The 19,431-nt window shown below is 43.8% G+C and overlaps 1 protein-coding gene across 1 annotated transcript; it reads right to left on the bottom strand.

The window, feature by feature from the left end:
• Positions 1–607: 607 nt before the first annotated feature.
• C1QTNF1 (C1q and TNF related 1) lies at positions 608–15,795 on the bottom strand. Its single transcript, XM_042452613.1, has 4 exons — positions 15,642–15,795; positions 12,111–12,252; positions 8,773–8,909; positions 608–4,769 (listed from the first exon to the last, which is right to left on the bottom strand). Exons 2-4 carry the CDS (start codon positions 12,239–12,241, stop codon positions 4,219–4,221), a joined length of 819 nt encoding a protein of 272 aa, XP_042308547.1. The 5' UTR covers positions 12,242–12,252; positions 15,642–15,795; the 3' UTR covers positions 608–4,218.
• Positions 15,796–19,431: the final 3,636 nt, after the last annotated feature.

The raw sequence follows: 19,431 nt of genomic DNA, 5'->3' as shown, positions 1-19,431 counted from the left end.
CACACCTGCCTACCATAAGAGTCCAACCCATAACAGCATTTGAGTTCTGTTCCCCTCATCTATAGTATCTAGAGCCCAATGCAAGGAACTGGGACTCCAGCTTGCACTATGGGTAGGGTTCCCAGATCTCAGGACCTGGCCTTTCTTCTCTGATGCTCAGGGCAGGGGGGAGGAATCTCTGAGCAAGAGCACCATTTTGAAAAATGTGTGTATGCTTATTTCCCTCATTTGTTAGACTTGGTGTTTTATGTTTGAAAGACCTACTCTAGGTAACTGTGATTAATGTTTAGTGCAGGGGTAGGCAACCGTTTTGATCCGGGGGCCGGGTTGCTGTCCCTCAGACAACTGGGGGGGCCGAAGCCAAAAAATAAATAATTAAATAATTTTTGAAAAATTTAAATAAATAAATAAACCGGGACAAATGTAGGACAACATTTTCAAATGGTGGACACTTTTTTAAAAAAAAGTGGAGGACACGCAAAAAAAAATTGCTGATTTTTTTCAAAATGTTCATATAAATGCATGTTTCTGAGGCGTCTATAGACAATTGCTCCCCTTGCCCCTGCGCGTGAGAGGCCAAAGGCCCCGGCGGCAATCGGTGGCTGGACCGTGCTGGGGCCGGTCCCAAGGCCTCGCCGGGCCGCATCCAGCCCGCGGGCCGCAGGTTGCCTACCCCTGGTTTAGTGTATCTTGCATACTGACATTACTAGGGGCTGCCACTTGTGTCATAACCAGGTTGTCCCTTGGCCTCAGGTTTTGACCCATAAATCTCAGGCCTTGGAATAGCCCTGTCCTGGTAATCCCAATCATGAGAGATAGTACTTGGTGAAAGTTGCCATTAGAGCTAGGCTATTAGGATCTCACAGGTCAAAACAGGAGACATAAACAGAAGAGGAAGCATCTGAAGTAAATTGCCATTTAATGGCCCATCTCTCCAATAAGATGGGAAAATCCTCCATTACAGCAAGCAGTCCTTTAGTTTCCAGACTATCTTGGTGAGTAGGGTATGGGGGTTATGCACTATTGAGGTCTATAATTAGTAAGACGATTATACAAGATGAGTAGGTATGTACATCAGGGAGGAGGGGGACCATTCTTTTTGGACCTCATCCAGCCCATGGTAAATCTCGCCTGCTAGAGGGAAGCAGGAACCTAGCTTCCCAACTGCAACATCTGAAAGCCAACCCCCTCAAGACAGGAGTAAGAAAACCCTGCTATTTGTGTGCAGAAACCTGGCATAACAGCAGTGATCCCTCTACGAATAAAAGGGAAACTTTGCTGTTACCAGAGACTCTTTGCTGAGCCAAGGCCACTAAGGGCTTGTCCCCACAAGGGACTCCTGCCCCAAATCTGGCATGATAAGGCCACATATGCGACATTATCCCTGAATCTGGAGTGACAAGGTCACATGATGTAGGGCCCTATCTGCACCATTTTTGTGGCATACCATCTTAACCTGGGGTTTAAAAACTTAGTTTTCTGAAGAGTTTGAAAGAAACTCTAGTGGACAATGGATCCACCCTGGATTCAGGGGGTGGGTTGAGAAGGCAGGGCAGATTCCTGGCCTGGAATGGTTACAAAAAGATTTTCCCTCCTCGGTGCCACTGTGATCTTGTATTTCATTACGGATGTCAGATCAAGCAACTACAGAAAAGGCAGTGGTGGTAGACCAAAGCACATCCAGATACACAGACACATGTAGACAACTACTTGATGTCCCTGTGAAGAAACAGGTAGTAGGGTGGCTCTGGGGCAGAACAGGTCAGGAAGTCCATTTGGACTTTTGTTCCTAGTATGGACAAGTCCTCAGAGCTGGACTGAGGCAAGATAGGTGATTGGGCACTCTCACTAAATCTTCCTACAAAGTTACAGAAGACTTGGTTATGCTCAGATTAGAAAGATATTGGAGCCACCTTCTGGTCTGTTGAGACATCAAAATTTGTATCTTTGAAATGCAGTGTATATATTCACCATACATGCTCCCAGAGGTCCAGGCCCTGGCAATTTTTCCCTCCCTAGCCACTCACCTCTTTTCTCTCAAGGGGCACTTCAAGGTACTAGGTGGCTCTCCATTAGTGACTATGCTGACTGCTGGGAGGACTGGGTGAGAACAGATTGTTAACCTCCTGCACAAGGTGAAGAAAGTGGAGAGACATCAACCCAGAGGCCTCTCTGATGCCAACCTCAGTAGGTCTTGGGAGCACTGGGTAAAAGCAGAATTTTTACATAATGTCTTTCTAGATAGCATAGAGGGGAATTAGGGAGAAAGCAGATTTGAAATGGTGTGCTGGAACAGTGTAACTGTTTTGTTTGTAATAGGAACAGCTATATTGCTTTAACATATTTTTCAGAGTAAAAGTAACCCTTAATTGTAGGATGTTGTACATATAGTGAGGAGTAGAAGACTCAGCAACAAAGAGAGACGGAGAATGCACGCTGTAAGGGTGAGATGTACTGGAGATCCAGGTTAGTTGGAAATTAAGAAGTTAGCTGCCCTTTACTCTTTTTTCCTATCCTAAGGAAAGAGGTGGTTGCTTCTGCAAGAAAAAGAAAGAGAAACTGTGAGTGCATGGAGTACGGATGGGGAGGCTGACTTGCCAGGCTGACTACTCCAAACAGTGATGCAGGATGTGCACATGGACCACTGAATTGATGTGAGCTCTGAGATAGTATTTAGAGGAGGAAGGGTGTTTATCTGCACACAGAGACCAGCTCAAGCATGAGATTCAGAGAAATTCCTCAGGAGAGAGAGAGAGATGAAAAATGAAGATAAACTGAGCAACTACTTCAATGCACCTGCCCAAAGTACCTGTGAACAATACACATGACACCCACTGGTCTGCAATGCTGTGCCTGTGTGATTAATGGAGAGGGACAGCTCTAACAGGGTAGTCCACTCAGAATTGTGATGATTAGAGGTAGGAAAACCCAGAGAGCATTTTCTGGTATTTTTCAATGGTACAGTAGTAACAGCAGTGGTGTCACTAGGGTTGGTGTCACCCAGTGTTATTCCCCCATGAAAAAAATCTACCCCCAAATCCCAGATTTGCAATATATTTTGTCTTATTGTCCACCCCCTTCCCCAGCCCTAGTGTGCCTTAGGCATCTCCAGTGCCCCCTCCCAATTGCAACTGACTAAAATGAAGATCCTTGTCATGCCTACATGCAGATACATAAATAAGTGGGTCCAGTCTACACCACTTCTTCCCACCAGAGAGGTAGTTAGATCACGCTACCTCCTCAATGTTTATCTTGTGGTTGAGTGCCTGATAGACATTGAGCCATTTGACTTCAGAGCAAATTTGTGAGTGGGGCTTGGCTGGGGAGATAGTGGCAGCCCCGAAGAGAAGAAAGTAGAGCCACTTGACTTCAGGACTACTTTGTGAGTGGGGCTCTGTCAGGGAGGCAACAGGGGCCCTGAGGAGAAAGAAAACATTATCCTCTTCAGGGCCACCATTGCTGCGTTCCCAGCCATGCCCCACTCCAAAGATAAATGGCTCTATGTGACCAAAGGCTTCAGCCAGAATGTTGTACCCAGCTATGAGATCAATGTTATGGTAGTACATCAGGCCCACTTGGGTAGGGGTAGACCAGGTTCTCCCAGGTCGTAAGAAGTGGGTTGATGTATTGTAAATCATTTTAGTGTCACTCCTCTAACTGTGTCACCCAGTGTGGTCAGCATTCCCCGCACCCCATTGTGACTCCACTGAGTAATGGTAATGTCTTAGTAATTATGGTAAATATTCAGCAAGTTATTTTCTGGACTGTAATAACAGTAACAAGTTTTTGAGCTGCCAGACTGAAAACTGGAGATGGCTCCTTTACCTTTAATGATTGTCTACAAGAGGGCATCTCAGCAAGCATTGGATGTCAACAACTAGGTAGCAAGCACCACCTGCTGAAATTCCCTCTTCTACACAATCATTAAAAGAACAGGAGATGTCTCCAGTTTTCACTTTGACAGCCCTAGTAATCAAAGTAATAAGTAATGCAACCAATGGTTGAATGACTGGATAGGAAGATCAGAGAATGTAAATGAGAATGTTTTTCAAAGGAAAATGAGGCCATGATTTGATGTTGATAAAAATCCAAGTACTACAAGTGTCTTCAAAGCTAGAGTCTGCTCCTGGCAAGAAAGGTAGTGTTACAAAACAGTACACAGAAAGGTATGGAGCAAGGTAAAGTTCTTAATAGTATTTAGTCCATCTGCCTGCAGATTCATGGCTCAGAACTAGGCTTAACTAGGTATCCACTGAAGGTAACATATGTATCGTATTCATCACTAAAAACGGCATTGTCACGCTCACCCTTGAAGAGCCGTACCCAGATTTCATCCTGGTCCTGTAGCTCCAGCATAAGGCTCTGGCTCTGCATGATGCTTCGGTCACTGGCCTGTGCGTACAAGATGGCTGCTTCTGCCCCATTATGCATTATGTGAAGGTAGGTCTCCTTCTGATTCCAGGTATGCACGTTGAGGCTGAAGAAATACACACCTGGCACATAGCAGTAGAACTTGCCCATGAACATGTTGAAATGGCTGTAGAGGTTCACATATTCGGTGTCAAAGATGAGTGTCTGGTAATAATCATTGCTGTGCAGTGGTTTCCTTCGGCCCACTGAAAAGGCAGCATAGTTGCTCTTGTACCGCTCCCCTGGAGCTCCCATGCTGCCTTTTTCTCCCTTGAGGCCCATCTGGCCCTTTCTCCCTACAGAACCAGCCTTGCCCAACTTTCCTTGGAGGCCACGATCACCACGGTCTCCTTTCTCACCTGAGTAATAAAGAGGTCATAAGTCAGTCTCACCTCAGCAATCCCAGCCTATGTGTTCAGTTCAAGAGAGATAGCCAATGGGGTGATCTAGAAAGAAAGCCCTTTTGACTAAAAAAAAAAAAAAAGCAGCTGATACATTTTAATATAATTCAGTGGTTCCCAACCTTTTCTATGCCCTACATCCCTAGGAAATGTTTGACTGATGTTCACACCCGCTACAATTATCACATTTGAAGATTAAAAAGTCTAATTTCTAATTTTTGAACCATATATAATACTGAGAGTGAACAAATTGAACTTAAAAAAATAGTTTTTAACTCAGAGTATAAAATGCAAATCTAAACTTAGCAATTAGATTCTAATTTATTCAAATTTATACTCATAACTCATCACCCAAGAAAACAAGCCACTATTTGTCACACCCTCTGAAATTCCATTTTGCACCCCTGGGGATGCAGGCACCCCAGGTTGGAAACTTCTGATATAATTTATCAGGAGATAAAATGATCATATCCTTCCCTCCTCTGCTCTTGTGGAGAGAAGTCTGGAATTAGAATGATCCAGTCAGTCCAGTCCTGTCACCTTCTGGTTGAGCATTTTAGTAAGCATTATGCTTACCCTTTTGGTGAAAATAATGTTGCCAAGTGGAATGAATTTCGTGGCAGGCACTAGAATGATTCATTTATTCACTACAGAAAGTAAAATCACCTGACAAATTGTCTTCTGTATTAAATAGAATTGCCACTGAATTTTATCTGGAGCAAATCTGAAGGCAAGGTAAGAGGCTTCTGCTTAAATGAAATATATGATATAGAAATGTAATCTGAATTAATCCAAAATATTAAAAGGTTAGTTTTGTTGACTTTAGAATATCAGGTACAGTATTGGGAAAGAATACTTAGGAAATTGTCGCACTAAGCCTTCCTCCCAATGCTGTTGTGATTTGTTAAACATCCAAAATAACAACAATTCTTTTCACATTACCACACAATTGTGAACTGATAACAGCTTGGCTATGGATCTTATCACACTACCATTCCATTACTTATCCAAGATTAAGTAAGTAAAGTCTTACTTATTTAAATCCCATTATTCCTGTCCCAAATGAAAGGGCTGGGCATGGGAGTGTGTGCAGTCATACCCCTTTAAATCCTCTTGTTCCTGCCCCTGATGAAAGGGTTGCCTCCTCAGCACTAAGAAGTCTTGATTTCATTGGGAAGGGGGGTACAGTCAAACCCCTTTAAATGCCCTTGCTCTCTGATTTACCCTCAATGACCGATAGCACATACTTCAAGAATGGGTTAACAGCAGGATTGACAGCTATTCACTGGAATTTCTCATTCATTAAAAGCAGCGCCAGAAGCACAGATTGACTACAGGATACCTACCGCCTGGCCATGATGTGGTACGATAAGATCCATCAATTACAGTGTCAATCCTGATTCTATCCCACTATTGAAGAACTGTGCGGTAATCTCCTTAGCCAAGGGAAAGAACCTTATACACACAGACACACACAATTTTTCAGCTACACCCATCTCTGAAATATATTGAGAAGATTTTAAGGATTCAGCAATATTGGGCCTACTTTGATGACACAATTTCTCCATCTTTCACATTCTTCCAGCCCAATCAGGCCATGTCCTAATGCAACCTCTGCAGTCCTGGGTTTGACTCAAGACTAGTTTGGCAGTTAAGGAAGCGGCTTGGATAAAATTATAATAACAGTGCCTCAGGCCAGGAAATTTATTTAGCTCATACATTTTATCCCAAGCAGGCCCCTCTGGAATCTAAAGAACCCAAAGGTTCATCCAAAGATATCCACCCCACCCTATGACCAGAACAAGGAGACTGAAAGCAAACTCACCCCTTCTTCTATAATCCCACCCTATTCTTGCTCCCTGCTAAATGCATACAGTTTGGTTGGGACAGAGGGCACTTTAGAGAATGCAAAAAACTAGAAACTCAGTCATGATTCTACCTTGCACAGGACACATAGTTGCCAGGGACTCCGCCCGCCTGTGTGCCTTTAAATTTTCTGAAGCATTAGAAGTAAAGGCAGCTGCAACTTTTCCCACCCATTCTTCCTTTGGCTCTGTTGTTCACCCTTTCCCCCATCTGCTATAACAACAAACAGGATTTACGTAGTGTACGAAAGGGGGACCCCAGGCATGTTTCACAGCAGGTGGGGAAAGACAACAGGACTCCAGGGAGGAACTGGCAAGAGAAGCTATGGTGGTGTTCTTTCCAAAAGTATGGGTTTTATAGTGTGCAGTCTCAACATCTGCATCATACACTGCAACTGTTCCCATTTGGCAGGGACATCCTGATTAATCCTTTGTCATCCCACTTTTTTCAGATGCTTTAAAATGTTCCAGTTCCTCCTTCCTCTTCTCACTTTCTCCTCTGTCCTCACCTTACTTGGGTTGCTACAAAATGAATTCAAAGTGAGAAATCAGTGAGAAAGAGGAGGTGGAATCTTTTCCTTCCCTGTAACCTCAGTCAAAAGCAATATGTTACAACCTCTCCTAGTTTTGGTATTCTTTCTCTTTAATAACTTTGGCCATCTTGCCCACACTGATATTGCCTGGCCATATGTGTCCAACATTTCATCTGTAAGATATTAGAATGTATGCAGCATGCAATAAGCTCAAACTGCTGCAAGAGTTCCATTGTTGCAGCAAGAGCCCATTACAGAAGCCGAGCTTGGACCACCAATAGTTTTAATTAATGTTCTAGTGTTAAAAACAGCACAGGCACTTAAGCTTGATGTCATTACATAAGGTGATGGCCACCATTATAGATGGCTGTAAAACAAGATTAGACAAATCATTCATGGAGAAAGAGATTGTCAGTGACTGCTATTACATACTACTCTAGGATCTGAGGAAGCAGACTCTGGACACCAATTGCTAGGAAACTGTGTGTGTGTTTTGTGAAGTCGAAGGCTTTCATGACTGGCATTCATAGTTTTCTGTGGGTTTTTCATGGCCACACAGACCAAAAGACTCACAGAAAAAATAGTGTGTTGTTTGCATTCACATAATTTCTGACTTGTGGTGAACCTAAGTCAAACCTATCATGGGGTTTTCTTGTCAAGATTTGTTCAGAGGAGGTTTGCCATTGGCTTCCCCTGAGGCTGAGAGAGTGACTTTCCCAAAGCCATCCAATGGGGTTGGTAGCTGAGTGGGAATCGAACCCTGGTCTCCAGAGACACAGTCCAGTGTTCAAACCACTACACCAGAGAACAGTAGGTGAGAGCTATTGCCCTCGTATCCAAATGCACTTTGCTGACTACTGTATAAAACAGGATGCTGAATGAGAAAAGCCTTTGGTTTGATTTTCCAGAAGGGCTTTTGTTAAACTCAGCTGGGAGACATCATTTTAATTTCCCACAGTGGCTAAGAGCAACATTACATTGGGGACTGTGCAGGAAAGTAAAATGGCTCTCCCCAGAGCCAGTTGGCTCCAACAAGTGCCACTATTACATTGCCTTCACCAGGCCCCACTCCCAGTAAGGAGTCCACAAGAGGGCTATTCATCATGGACTCACTCACATAGCTGGACATGATTACACATATCTAGATTAAAACCCAATGATCTCACTTATCCACTGATTCCAGGCCTTGGGTGAATGAACAACCAGGCAGGAACAGCAGCTGTTTCCCCAACAAAGAAGATCTTCAGCTCAGGGTGACCAGATGTCCTCCTTTTCCAGGACATGCCCTACATTTCAACCTCCTGTCCAGGAGGAATTTCCAAAATGTCCTCCTTTTTTATCATGTCTAAGAAGTGTGACTATGCAAGTGTTTCAAGCTTTTATTTTGTAATGTCCTCCAGTTTTCTTGGATGTCCTACATTTTGCAGTGCCTTGTCCTCTTTTGCAGTTATGACATCTGGTCACCCTGCTCCAGCTGGAAGAGCAAGTAGAACTTCTGAAGCCCAGCTTCCTGTTTACTTATGATTCCATGAGTCCACAGAGGTGGAATCCGTGCCCCCTTACCTTTCAGGATAGTAATGTTGATCTGAGGCAAAGGCTGGTACATCGGATATGCTGCAAAACCCTCAGGAGGATCACAGCAGCGCACGCACGTAGAACCTCTAGACCGCTTGCTGTATTTCTCATAGTCATTTTCAGCCCTGGATGGCAGGAAGAGCACAGATAGGCTGGGTCATGGGTCTGGGAGGAGGAGAGAGGAATTGGAACCCAGTAACCACATAACTCCCTTCTAGGGTTGCCAGACTGAAAATTGGAGATGCCTCATGTCCCTTTAACGGCTGTATAGATGAGGGAATCTCTACAGGTGTTGCTTTTCCCTGGCTGCACGATGAGTGACATCTGCTGAAATTCCTTTGTTTATCCTACTATTAAGGAAATTCTCTAGTTTTCTCTCTGGCAACCTTACTCCCTTCATTTTAAGAGATAATCCTATTTTTTTATTATTCTATTGGATAATCCCATTTTTTGTGACCCCAAATTCAGAAAAATACATGGAAGAAAGGGTAGAACAAGCTGACATGAATTATTGAAAGCCTCATTGAAACACTGCGATAGATCTTCTTTATCAGTTACAAGCAAACAACCAATTTCTCTGCATTCTCTTGTTCTACTCTCCCTGGCTTCTGATAAAAGGCATGTCTAGGCCTTCACCTGGGCTGAGTGAACATTTGTTCCAAATTTATAGCAGGGCTGAAAGCCAGCTGTGCATATCCTGGGCCCCCTCCTGATCCCAGTCAGCTCATGTGCTGATGCAGTTTCCATACTCTTCAACACTTCGTGCATGAAAACAAGGATACGTGTGTCCAAACAACATCAGAATGTGGTCATGATGGCAAAAGTTACTAATGTGAAACAAAACATGAGAGACTGCAGCAGCTTACCTTTGACTGAGCCTACTGGAAAGGGCAAGAGTATGCCCACCATGCTCTCTCCCCACTGAGTGCAAATAACGTCTGCATGTTGAACTCAGTTTATAGCAGTTGATGGGGGGGCGAGTAGGAGCAGAAAAGAGAAAGTGGAACATTTTAAAAGCAGTTGAAGGAGTGGGACAATAGGGGATTAATCAGAACTCTCACTGCCAATTTGGGGCAAGTGGAGGGTATGAATTTCCATTCCTTGCCTAGCTCCATCCAGTGTGGGTAAGGGGAAGTGTTTGGTGGAGTTTGGATGGAGCACTGCTTTGAACAGGCCAACTGGACTGAAGAGAATTCCAGAAAATCCTAATCCTCTAAATAAAGCAAATCAGACATATGGGGTGTGAAGGCTGCCCCCCAAACATTTGAGAAGTGCTATAGCAACTGAATTCACTCTGCACATGTCAGCACTGGGTTTATGTCAGTCAGCTCACTTTGTACTTATGCATCTGTAAGTGAAACAGATATGCCCTCCAGCTGTACCCATTAAATAGGCACAATGGCTTACTTTCTCATCACTTGCAGCAGACTGTTGCTGACGGGTGCCAGATTTGGGTGAACAAAATTGGTCTGTTACAGAAACAACAGATAATCTATCTGGAAGACTGGGCAAAATTTTCACAGCTCTGAGAACTAGCTGACACAGCCACCTAGTTCTGTAACTGCCACAACTGCATTAATGAAGGAAGAAGGTGCACCACTTTGGCAAGGTGTTTTTCAGTGTTTCCCTCTCCTTGTGCTCTAAGATGGGGCCCCATAATTCCTACGGAGACTTCTGTCTGAAATCCTAAACTGGCAAGATGATTTGCAGTCTCAGCAGGGGAATGGGAGAAAGAGAGAGAGAGATGTGATTTCAGTATGTAAAACATTACATGGGCTATGAATTTCACTAATATTTCAAATATGAAAACTGTCTCATTGGAACCAGCACCCACTTGCTCACTCAGCAATTCAGCCATCTTCAAAGGTGCAGCCATGTTTAAACAATCATCTCTTGTCTATTAGATGAAAATGAGTGTGATGGTTAAAAAAAAAATCTGGACCAGACAACTATGACTGTTGAATAAATCTAGGGGCAGGGGTCTTTCTGGGTTTTTTTCCCCACTGGAGGAAATTTGTAGAACAATCTCCTTCACCAAAGCAAGTCAGGCTAGAATCCACCATGAGGCATAATGAAGTAAAGAAACAGAGAGCAGTTTTTTGCCATCCTGAATGGACAACAAATGATGTGTTATATGTGTGTGCATGCACCTTCATATCATCTTTCACCTTATGAATTTTATAGGGTTTTCTTAGGCAAGGAATCCTCAGATATGGTTTTGCCAGTTACTTCCCCCCTGAAATATACCCTGCAGCACCTGGTACTCATTGGTGGTCTTTTATCCAAGTACTGACCAGAGCTAACCCTGTTTTGCTTCCAAAATCAGATGGCACCTGGTACCTTTAGGGCATTTAGGGCTGGTCTGTTACTTAACTAGAGGTTATTGTGTCCTTGTGTGGGGCAAGGTACTTATGGGATTGCCTGTCCCAGGTGCTAAAAGAACTTGGTTGGTTTTACTTAATGTGCATTGTTACTGGATAATTTGAGGGAAGAAATTTGTTGCTCTGCTTCAGGCAGCAAAATGTTTTGGGTTAGCCTCATTCTGGGTGTCTATCAAAAGATACCTCTATCCCAAAACACTTTTGCAATGACCAGGCCAGTTTCATCTAGTTTCAGACTAGATGAAACTTTGAAGTGGTACAGAGGTGGTCACAGTGTATGGTGGAAGGGGATCTTAGAAAACATGGCTTTTTGCATCACAGAGTTACATAGTTGGAATGCTCACTCAGGTTAAAGTAACCTTAATTTTATGCCCCAATACAACTATTTGCAATCATTTATGCTTCCTCCAGAACCATTATCACCCAAGCAGCCCTTGGGTTCATTTAAAGTGGGGCAGGCCAATAGAGTTAATTGTGCATTAACTGTGCACATAAGATGCACATTAATGTAGTTAATTGGACATTGCAGTACACCATGAAGTTACTTCTTTAACCTCTATGCTCGAGACATATAACCATTCTGGTGTTGTTGCTGTGTGCCTTCAAGTCATTTCTGACTCATGGCAACCCATCCTAGGATTTTCTAGGCAAGATTTCTTCAGAGGAGGTCTGACTTTGCCTCCCTCTGAGGCTGAGAGAGTGTGACTTGGCCAAGGTCAATGAATGGGTTTCCATACCTGGACAGGGATTTGAACTCTGTTCTCCAGAGTCATATTCCAGTGCTCAAACCACTACACCACATCGACTTTCTGCCCAGGGTCTTTGTATCTCTAATCAGGGTCCCTGCAGGCAAGCCAAGCAGCACTCTCCATGATAGTTTGCCCAAGCTCAAAGACAAAGCTGCTGCTTGTTGTTGGTTTCTTCATCATCACCATCATGACTCACCTGGAAGTGTGATACTGGGGTGGTGGTTGTGTTGCTGTTCCAGGCCTCCCTTCCATATCACTCTCATTGCAATGAGCCTGGAAGAGCAGGCAGATGAGCAAAAGGGCACAGAGTACCAGTGGGCCCTTCATTGCTTTGGGCCCTATTGAAGAGGAAGAAGAAGAGAAAGTCAGACAAGTTGAAATGTTGGAGGCAAAGACATGTGGAAGGGGATGGGCCAGGAGAACATTCCACTTGCTCACCATTCTTCTGAAGTATCTTTCACACTATATAATAATAGCAGCCTGATCATACTTATCTGCCTTGACTCCATCCTATGGAATCTTTGGGTTTTTAATGGGCTGTGTGTGCACCAGAGCTTCCTGTCAAAGAATTCTAAATACCTTGTGAAATTACAAACGCTGTAGAATGGAGACATGCCAGTTAAAGTGGTCTCAAACTGCTATAATTGTGTGGTGTGAAATAGATCTGAGTCTCAGGAAGAAGGGAGGAATTGACTGACCCTGACAGCCAGGCAGAAAATGACCTGGATATAATCTTTCAGAGCAACAAACATTTATACCAACCAAAGTGGAATGCCCAAGAGCCACTCACCTCTTTGCACAGCAGGCTGGCTCCAGCGGTAATTTTCCTGATGGTCATTTAAACATGAAGGGTAGGTACATGTATCTCAGAACACAAAGTGGACAGGCACCAGGGAGGTATGCCAACTGTTGGTCCCTGATAATGTGCACTTTGTGCTTTGATAGCTCTGTAAATGAAGGGAAGTGGATGGCACTGGATTAAACATGTCCCTATCACTGTAGTCCAATAGTGAGGGTTACTAGTTGTTGTCATTGTTGTGTGCCTTCAAGTCATATCCAACCCTATAGTGAGGTTTTTGGGGCTGAGAGTATGTGACTTATCTAAGGGCACCTAGTGGATTTCCATAGCCAAGCAGGGAATCAAACTCTGGTCTCCAGAGTTGTAATTCAACACTCAAACCACTATACCATGCTGGCTTTCAAGGGCTATTAGTCATCCTTAGAAAACAGTCAAACATCAGCAGGGTTGAAATCCATTTATGGACAATCAGCTTACTATCTGAGGCAATCTACACTATAACTCCCATGATCCCAAGCCACCAAGGGCACTAGTTTTTCCCAAAGCAAGTATTATGTGATATAGTGTTTAACATTGCTAAGAAACTGGGAAGTGTTACAAGTAGAAAATATCAGGTAGCATGGAGAATTGAATATCTCCTTACCCATTCATCCCCCTTACAAATTGTCCCCTCACTACCATTTTGCAATGGAGATTTCCAGACTTGTGTTTCCAATATAAAGTATAGCTCAGCTTTTAATGTGGACCAACCAAGCAAGAAGAGTCCCAAGGGGACCTGAATCTTCATACTGTTCTCATCTAAATTAGAGACACAGACATGGGTGGTTGAAGACTAAGGAAGGTTTTGAAGAGAAAACCACTCTGTGTATACAACAGTACTGGTATATTGCCCTGAGTCACCTCCTCCTGGGTGTTTTTTGGTTGCTTGCTGCAGCAGTCCATTAGCTCTGTCCATGTCAGTTTGCATGCGAGTATAAAAACGTATGTGAAAATATGCCCTGCCTTTGTTCTATCATTAGCCAAGGCCATGAAGCAAGCTCAAGGAATACTGGGCGAGCCTCCTAAGATTTGTGGTCAAAGGGCCTTTGGGAATATTCTCATGGAATGAACGCGCATACGCATTTTGGGACAGGCCGTATAATTTTCTTGCACTGCTAGGCTATTTTAGGCTATTCAAATGTTTGAATCCTTCTAATATGACCATATTTTATTTTGTGAGTGAGTTAATCTATTTTTAGCTGTTCATAAAGTTACATGCTTTAAAATGCTGGAATGTGACGAACAGAAATCTGAATGAGTATGTCATCCCATTAACACCTGTTATTCTTATTATAACAAAATCTCTGCTGAACTATACAAGAAAGGAGCTTGGATCTGTTTGGGAGCAAGCGTATTTGCACATCCAGAGAGACAGACACATAACTGGACAAAACACAGGCTTGTATATTGAAGGCGGGAGCAGAACCACAACCGGGATGTGTGTTATGAGACACGTTTGTTTTTTCCGTCACTTTGGCCACCCCATCTCTCAGGCCTGATATAGCAGCCAGTAACGCCTGGGAATGTGGAGCTGTCATATTCTGGAAAATGTTCCCTCAGCTGTAGAGACCCCAATACTGTACTTAGAGTTCATTTCACTGAGAGGACTTGCAGGGTGAGGGGACAGGATTAGCGATCCTATGCATCTTACTGCTGCAAACCTTGGACAGGATACAAGGATAAAGGAAGGAAAATTCTTGGAGCAGAAAACTAAGGTGGTCCACAATTGTTCACAGCAAAGTGCAGGGAATTACTGAAAAGCTGCTACTGACAATTATGCCAGTAGACATAGGACTCAGGGAGAATCACTGTTCTGATTTCCTGTTCCAGGGCAATGGTGCTTCACTCAAGACTGGCCTGTAGAGCTTGTCCCCAGCTGACATTTCCCTAAGAAACGAGTTTATATAAGGATGAGGGCTTGCCTACAGTAAAAAAAGAAAAAGAAAAGAACTCCTGCTTAATAAGGGAGAAAAACATTTATCTTTAGGAATGTTTTCAAACATATAGCCATGTTAGTTTGGAAGATCAGTATGCAAAGATATCTTGTAGGGAGCTAGGAGTTTGTGACTTTGTACAGACCGTTCTAAGCAGCAGTGGACAGCAAGAGTTGAGAGGCAAAAGCAACCTCCCTGTTCTACAGGCAGATATAACTCTTGTAACTCATAGAATCTAGAATTGGAGAGACTGCAAGAGCCATCCCATCCAACCCATTCTGTCATGCAGGAAGACACAATCCAGGGACGTAGCCAAGGGGGGGGGGTTCTTGGGGTCCGGCCCCCCCTCTTCCATTAGAAAATGAATGGTGTGTGCTGCTGCGCTGCTGCACCCAAGCCCCATTATAATGGTGGCACTTAGTCTGGACCCCCCTCCTAAAACCCTAGCTACTCCTGCACAATCAAAGCTCTCTTGACAGATGGCCATCCAGCCTCTCTTTAAAAACCTCTAAAGAGGAGATTCCACTACACTCCAAGGCAGCAGATTTCACTGTCAAACTCTTACCTTCAGTTCTCCTATGTAGAGGGAATCTCTTTTCCTCTAGTTTGAGTCCATTGCTCTGTCTCATCATCTCACACTGGTTTCTGTCCCACGCATGTGGAAGGCCACAAGCTGTCCACACCTGCTGTAATGGGGGGGACACCTCACATGGCAGATTGTGGCCCCTACTTACCCTTCCCTGCCCCAAATATAAAGCATCTTAACCTGAGGTTCCCAGTGCCTTCCTGAGGAAAGGAAGATTCCTAGACAGCCTTGGGATGTTAAACCCCAGCTACTCCCCACATCTGAGCCAACACAGGTAATCAATCCCAATTCTTTGTGCTCACACACAATATCCCCCACAGCCCTCCTAAGCATTGATCCCAGAGCTCTGCCCAACTGGCTGGTACCTACCTTTGGGGCAGGACTACAGGCTGCCAGAGCCACAGCTTGCTTTTGCCTTGGTCTTCTAGAGCATCACCCTCTTCTGAACAAACACTTTTTCTGCTGCCACCACCACTACCACTCTGCTAATGGAGTAAAGAGGAGGAAAAGCTGGCAGCCCTGCTTCTCTAGCCTTCAGATCTCAACTTCTAGGCAGAAAAGACGTTTCTGGGAAGCCAAGAGGGAGACAGAAAGAGGGAAAGAAAGGGGGCAGACACTGTGCATATTGGGCCCCCTCCCTCAGATGGGAACACAGCTGCCGTTAACCATATGTATGCCCAGCACCCACAGCTGGGACAGAGAAGGCAAGTTTCCTTTGCCAAAAGTTCTCCAGATGTTGGGGTTCAGCGCCAAGAGAGAGGAAGGGAGGGAAGCAAAATGCAGCCGCGGTCTAAAACATGGAGATCAGATTGGCAGGCGAGATAGACAGTTCTGAAACTGATGTCAGCTTGGCACAAAATCCCACTGCCAGCTCACCTCTGACTCTTTTGTGTTGAGCACCCCACTTCCCCAAAGTGGCCAGAAGTTCCAGGCACACTCCACTTGGGTCTGGCTTCCTTGAGGAGAGAGCATTTCAGAGACTCGAGGCATTTTATAATGCCTAGTTTATTTGCATAAGCATTGTAATTTCTGCTTGATTTACATTTTTGCTTGGTTCAGCTACATAAGCAGAAGCAAGCAACATGTATTCACACTGAGTAACAGATCTGCTGCGCACACACCTATCAGAGTCCCAAAGGGGGATCTCTGCATTCCAGGATGCACCCAAAATTGTCAGCCTACATTTTGCCACTTTTTCCAGAAACTGTTTCCCTGGGATGGAAAACACTATCAGAGTGCTTAAATCTGGTGAGGGTAAGTGGGTAAAGGGTGAGCTGGTGCGTTTAATGGCCAAGAGACTGTGCTAAGATTTAGGAAGTATGACTCTGATCTCTTCTCACTAAATAACTTTGACAAGCTATTCTTTTTTAGTCAGAACCATCATTGGAAATTGGAACAGTATACTTACAGAGTTGCTCTAGGTTAGAAGATGTTGTATGCAAAGCTTTTATTCCAATCTAAAGTGCTATATTTCAAAAGAGAGGGATGGGAACCAAGATCATTCCATCGGTTTTGCTGAATAAACAGCCAACTGCTCCTCTTCTTGAATTGCTTTCATTCCAGCTATTACTCTTTAAGAATTTTTACCTGAGTTTGCTTTTCTCCCCTCTTCCTACCCCCAATCCTTTGTTTTGCACATATGCCTGAAGGTAGGTCGTCTGTTTTCAGATGAATATGTAAGCCACTTTTGGGGAATTTTTCAGCTGGGAAACAGTGTGAAAATGTTCTTTAAAAATTTGTATAATTCAAAGACATAGCTGTGTTAGTCTGGAAATCAGTATGCAAAAGAATCTTTACCCTTTGAGATTTACTGAAAGAAAGAACTGGTACATAGCTTTCATAGACTTGAGTCTACTTCATCAATGCATTCCTTCAAAGGTGCTACAAGATTTCTTTGGAAACTGGGTATGCTCTGTACATATGCTGAGATTCAAATACACAGAGAAGGCAGGATAGGACATATTGGGAGTTGAAACTTTTTTTTAAGGGAAGCAGAAATACATAGATGTTTTCCTCTTGCCAGCAGGAAATATAAGTATGGAGGTATGTGTAAGCCAACTGGCACCTTGTCACTCACCCTCGGCATAGTTAGAATAAGTCTTTGCATATACACTTGTCCCTTCATATTCGGTAGGCTTAGGGGCACAAGACCCCCATGAATTGGAAAAACTGCAAATAACAAATACACCATGTTTTTACCTGAGAGGACACCTCTCTAGGAATCTCTAGGTCCTCTAGTGCAACTCTATGGTCAATGTCCAACAGACACTGACCATAGAACTGCACTGGAGGAGCAAATGCTACTGGAGTGTTCTCTCTAGGAATCTCTAGGTCTTTCGTGCAACTTTTAGTTAAAGTTGACCTAGAGTTGCACTAGAGGACATAGATATTCCTAGAGAGAACATATTAATCAAATTTGTGAATATCAACAAATATCAAAGTTGCAAATGGAGGGATGGTGTATGTGTCTTCAGATTGTTCTACAAGCCTAGTTTCCTGAACTGGAGATTTAGGCATAGAGTCAAACATAGTTCTTTAGCTTTTTGTTTGAAGAACATGGGGACAAGGGACAAGGACTGGGTATTCATGTATTCAAAAGACATGGATATTAGCCTGACAAGTAACAGACAGGGAGAGGATAGGAAACTGTGTGGATGAAGCACTATGCGTGTGCTTGCTTGATGTGGATCTGGCATATGCCTCCTACTACCTTCTTGCAGTCACTTCAGTAGGATACCATGGGGAATGGTATCTCTATCTTCTGAGAGGTTAGGAGGATCAACAGGGTTGCATTCTCCATCACCATCTTCCCTAGGAGCAAGTCATCAGTCGGGTGACCAAGACTGTTTCAGTATGAATCCAAGCCTGAGCCAGACTGAAATGGACCCAGAAATCTGTTTCCTCCAATAAAGTCTCAACCTGCTTAGCCACCACCACACAAGAAGTTGCCTTCTACTGTATCTGACTACTTGCTGACTCTTATCTGCCGTGAATTTCTGAAGGCCTGAGTAAGAAGGATGTGCCAAGAGAAAGCTCTTAGCTATTGCAACTACAGTTGGCCCTCCGTTTTTGCAGGGGAACCGTTCCAGACCCCCCTTGCAAAAATGGACGCTCATGCTATTAAAGCCTCATAGGCTTGAATGGGGTCGCGCCCGTGTGCGTGGCTTGGGCAGCGCACCACTGAAATAATGCAGGTCACCCCTCCACAGATATTCAAGGCCGAATTTTCTACACAAAATTATTCCATTGATAATTATTTGAGAAAAACAGTGGCCTAAGCTTTCCAAAGTGAAATCTGCAAGGTAAGTCTAAACCAAACCGCAGTCTCAGTGTGAAGGTAAAACGTAAGGACTACTGTAATGTAGTTTGCAAGAGCCAGCATAGTACAGTTCCAGACACCACCACCCCTGCGAAACAAGGCTCGCATGTATTCAAGCCTCATAGGCTTGAATGGGGCACACATGCCATTGGAATAGCGCAGGTCACCCCTTCACTAATCTTAACAAACTCTTTGACAGACTCAAGTGACTGTCCTATAATCATCAGTGAATTTTTCTCCCCATCCCAGTCTGATAATCAAGATTATCATACTTCAGCCACATCATGAGAAGGTACAACTCATTGGAAAGACATAATGTTAGGAAAGGTAAAGGGAAGATCACATCCTAGATGGATGGACGCCATTAGTCTTGTAGATGTCTCATCTACAATGTCTCCATGTTCAGGACTGACTCAAAGGCAGTTAACAACAAAAACCCAGTCCACTCTCTAACTACTGCATCACACTTGGTATCACATTGACATATAGTAGGTAAACTGGTTCCTGTGTGACCAGGAGAAGCAAGGAAAGCAATGACCTTTCATGCATAAACTAGCCATGGATTGTTGTGGAAAGACAGAAGGTAAATGAACTAGGGCAGTGGGCCTGGATCTTGCCGGGGGGAGGAACATGATCAACCCTGTAAAGCTTGTTCTGTATCTGTAAAGCTTGTATGTGACCCTGGAACCATTATCTAGCTTATCTACCTCACAGTTGTGGTGGGGCTAAAATAATGCTCGTTTCCCTGAACAAGAAATACATGTAAAACCACAACTACAAAAATAATTAAGCTGTTTTAAAATGTAGTACTGTTTTACTCTGAGGCATTAGAAGAAAATG

This window comes from Sceloporus undulatus, chromosome 2 (genome assembly GCF_019175285.1).
Source record: "Sceloporus undulatus isolate JIND9_A2432 ecotype Alabama chromosome 2, SceUnd_v1.1, whole genome shotgun sequence".
Taxonomy (NCBI): domain Eukaryota; kingdom Metazoa; phylum Chordata; class Lepidosauria; order Squamata; family Phrynosomatidae; genus Sceloporus; species Sceloporus undulatus.
This window is presented reverse-complemented; position numbering and strand designations above follow the sequence as displayed.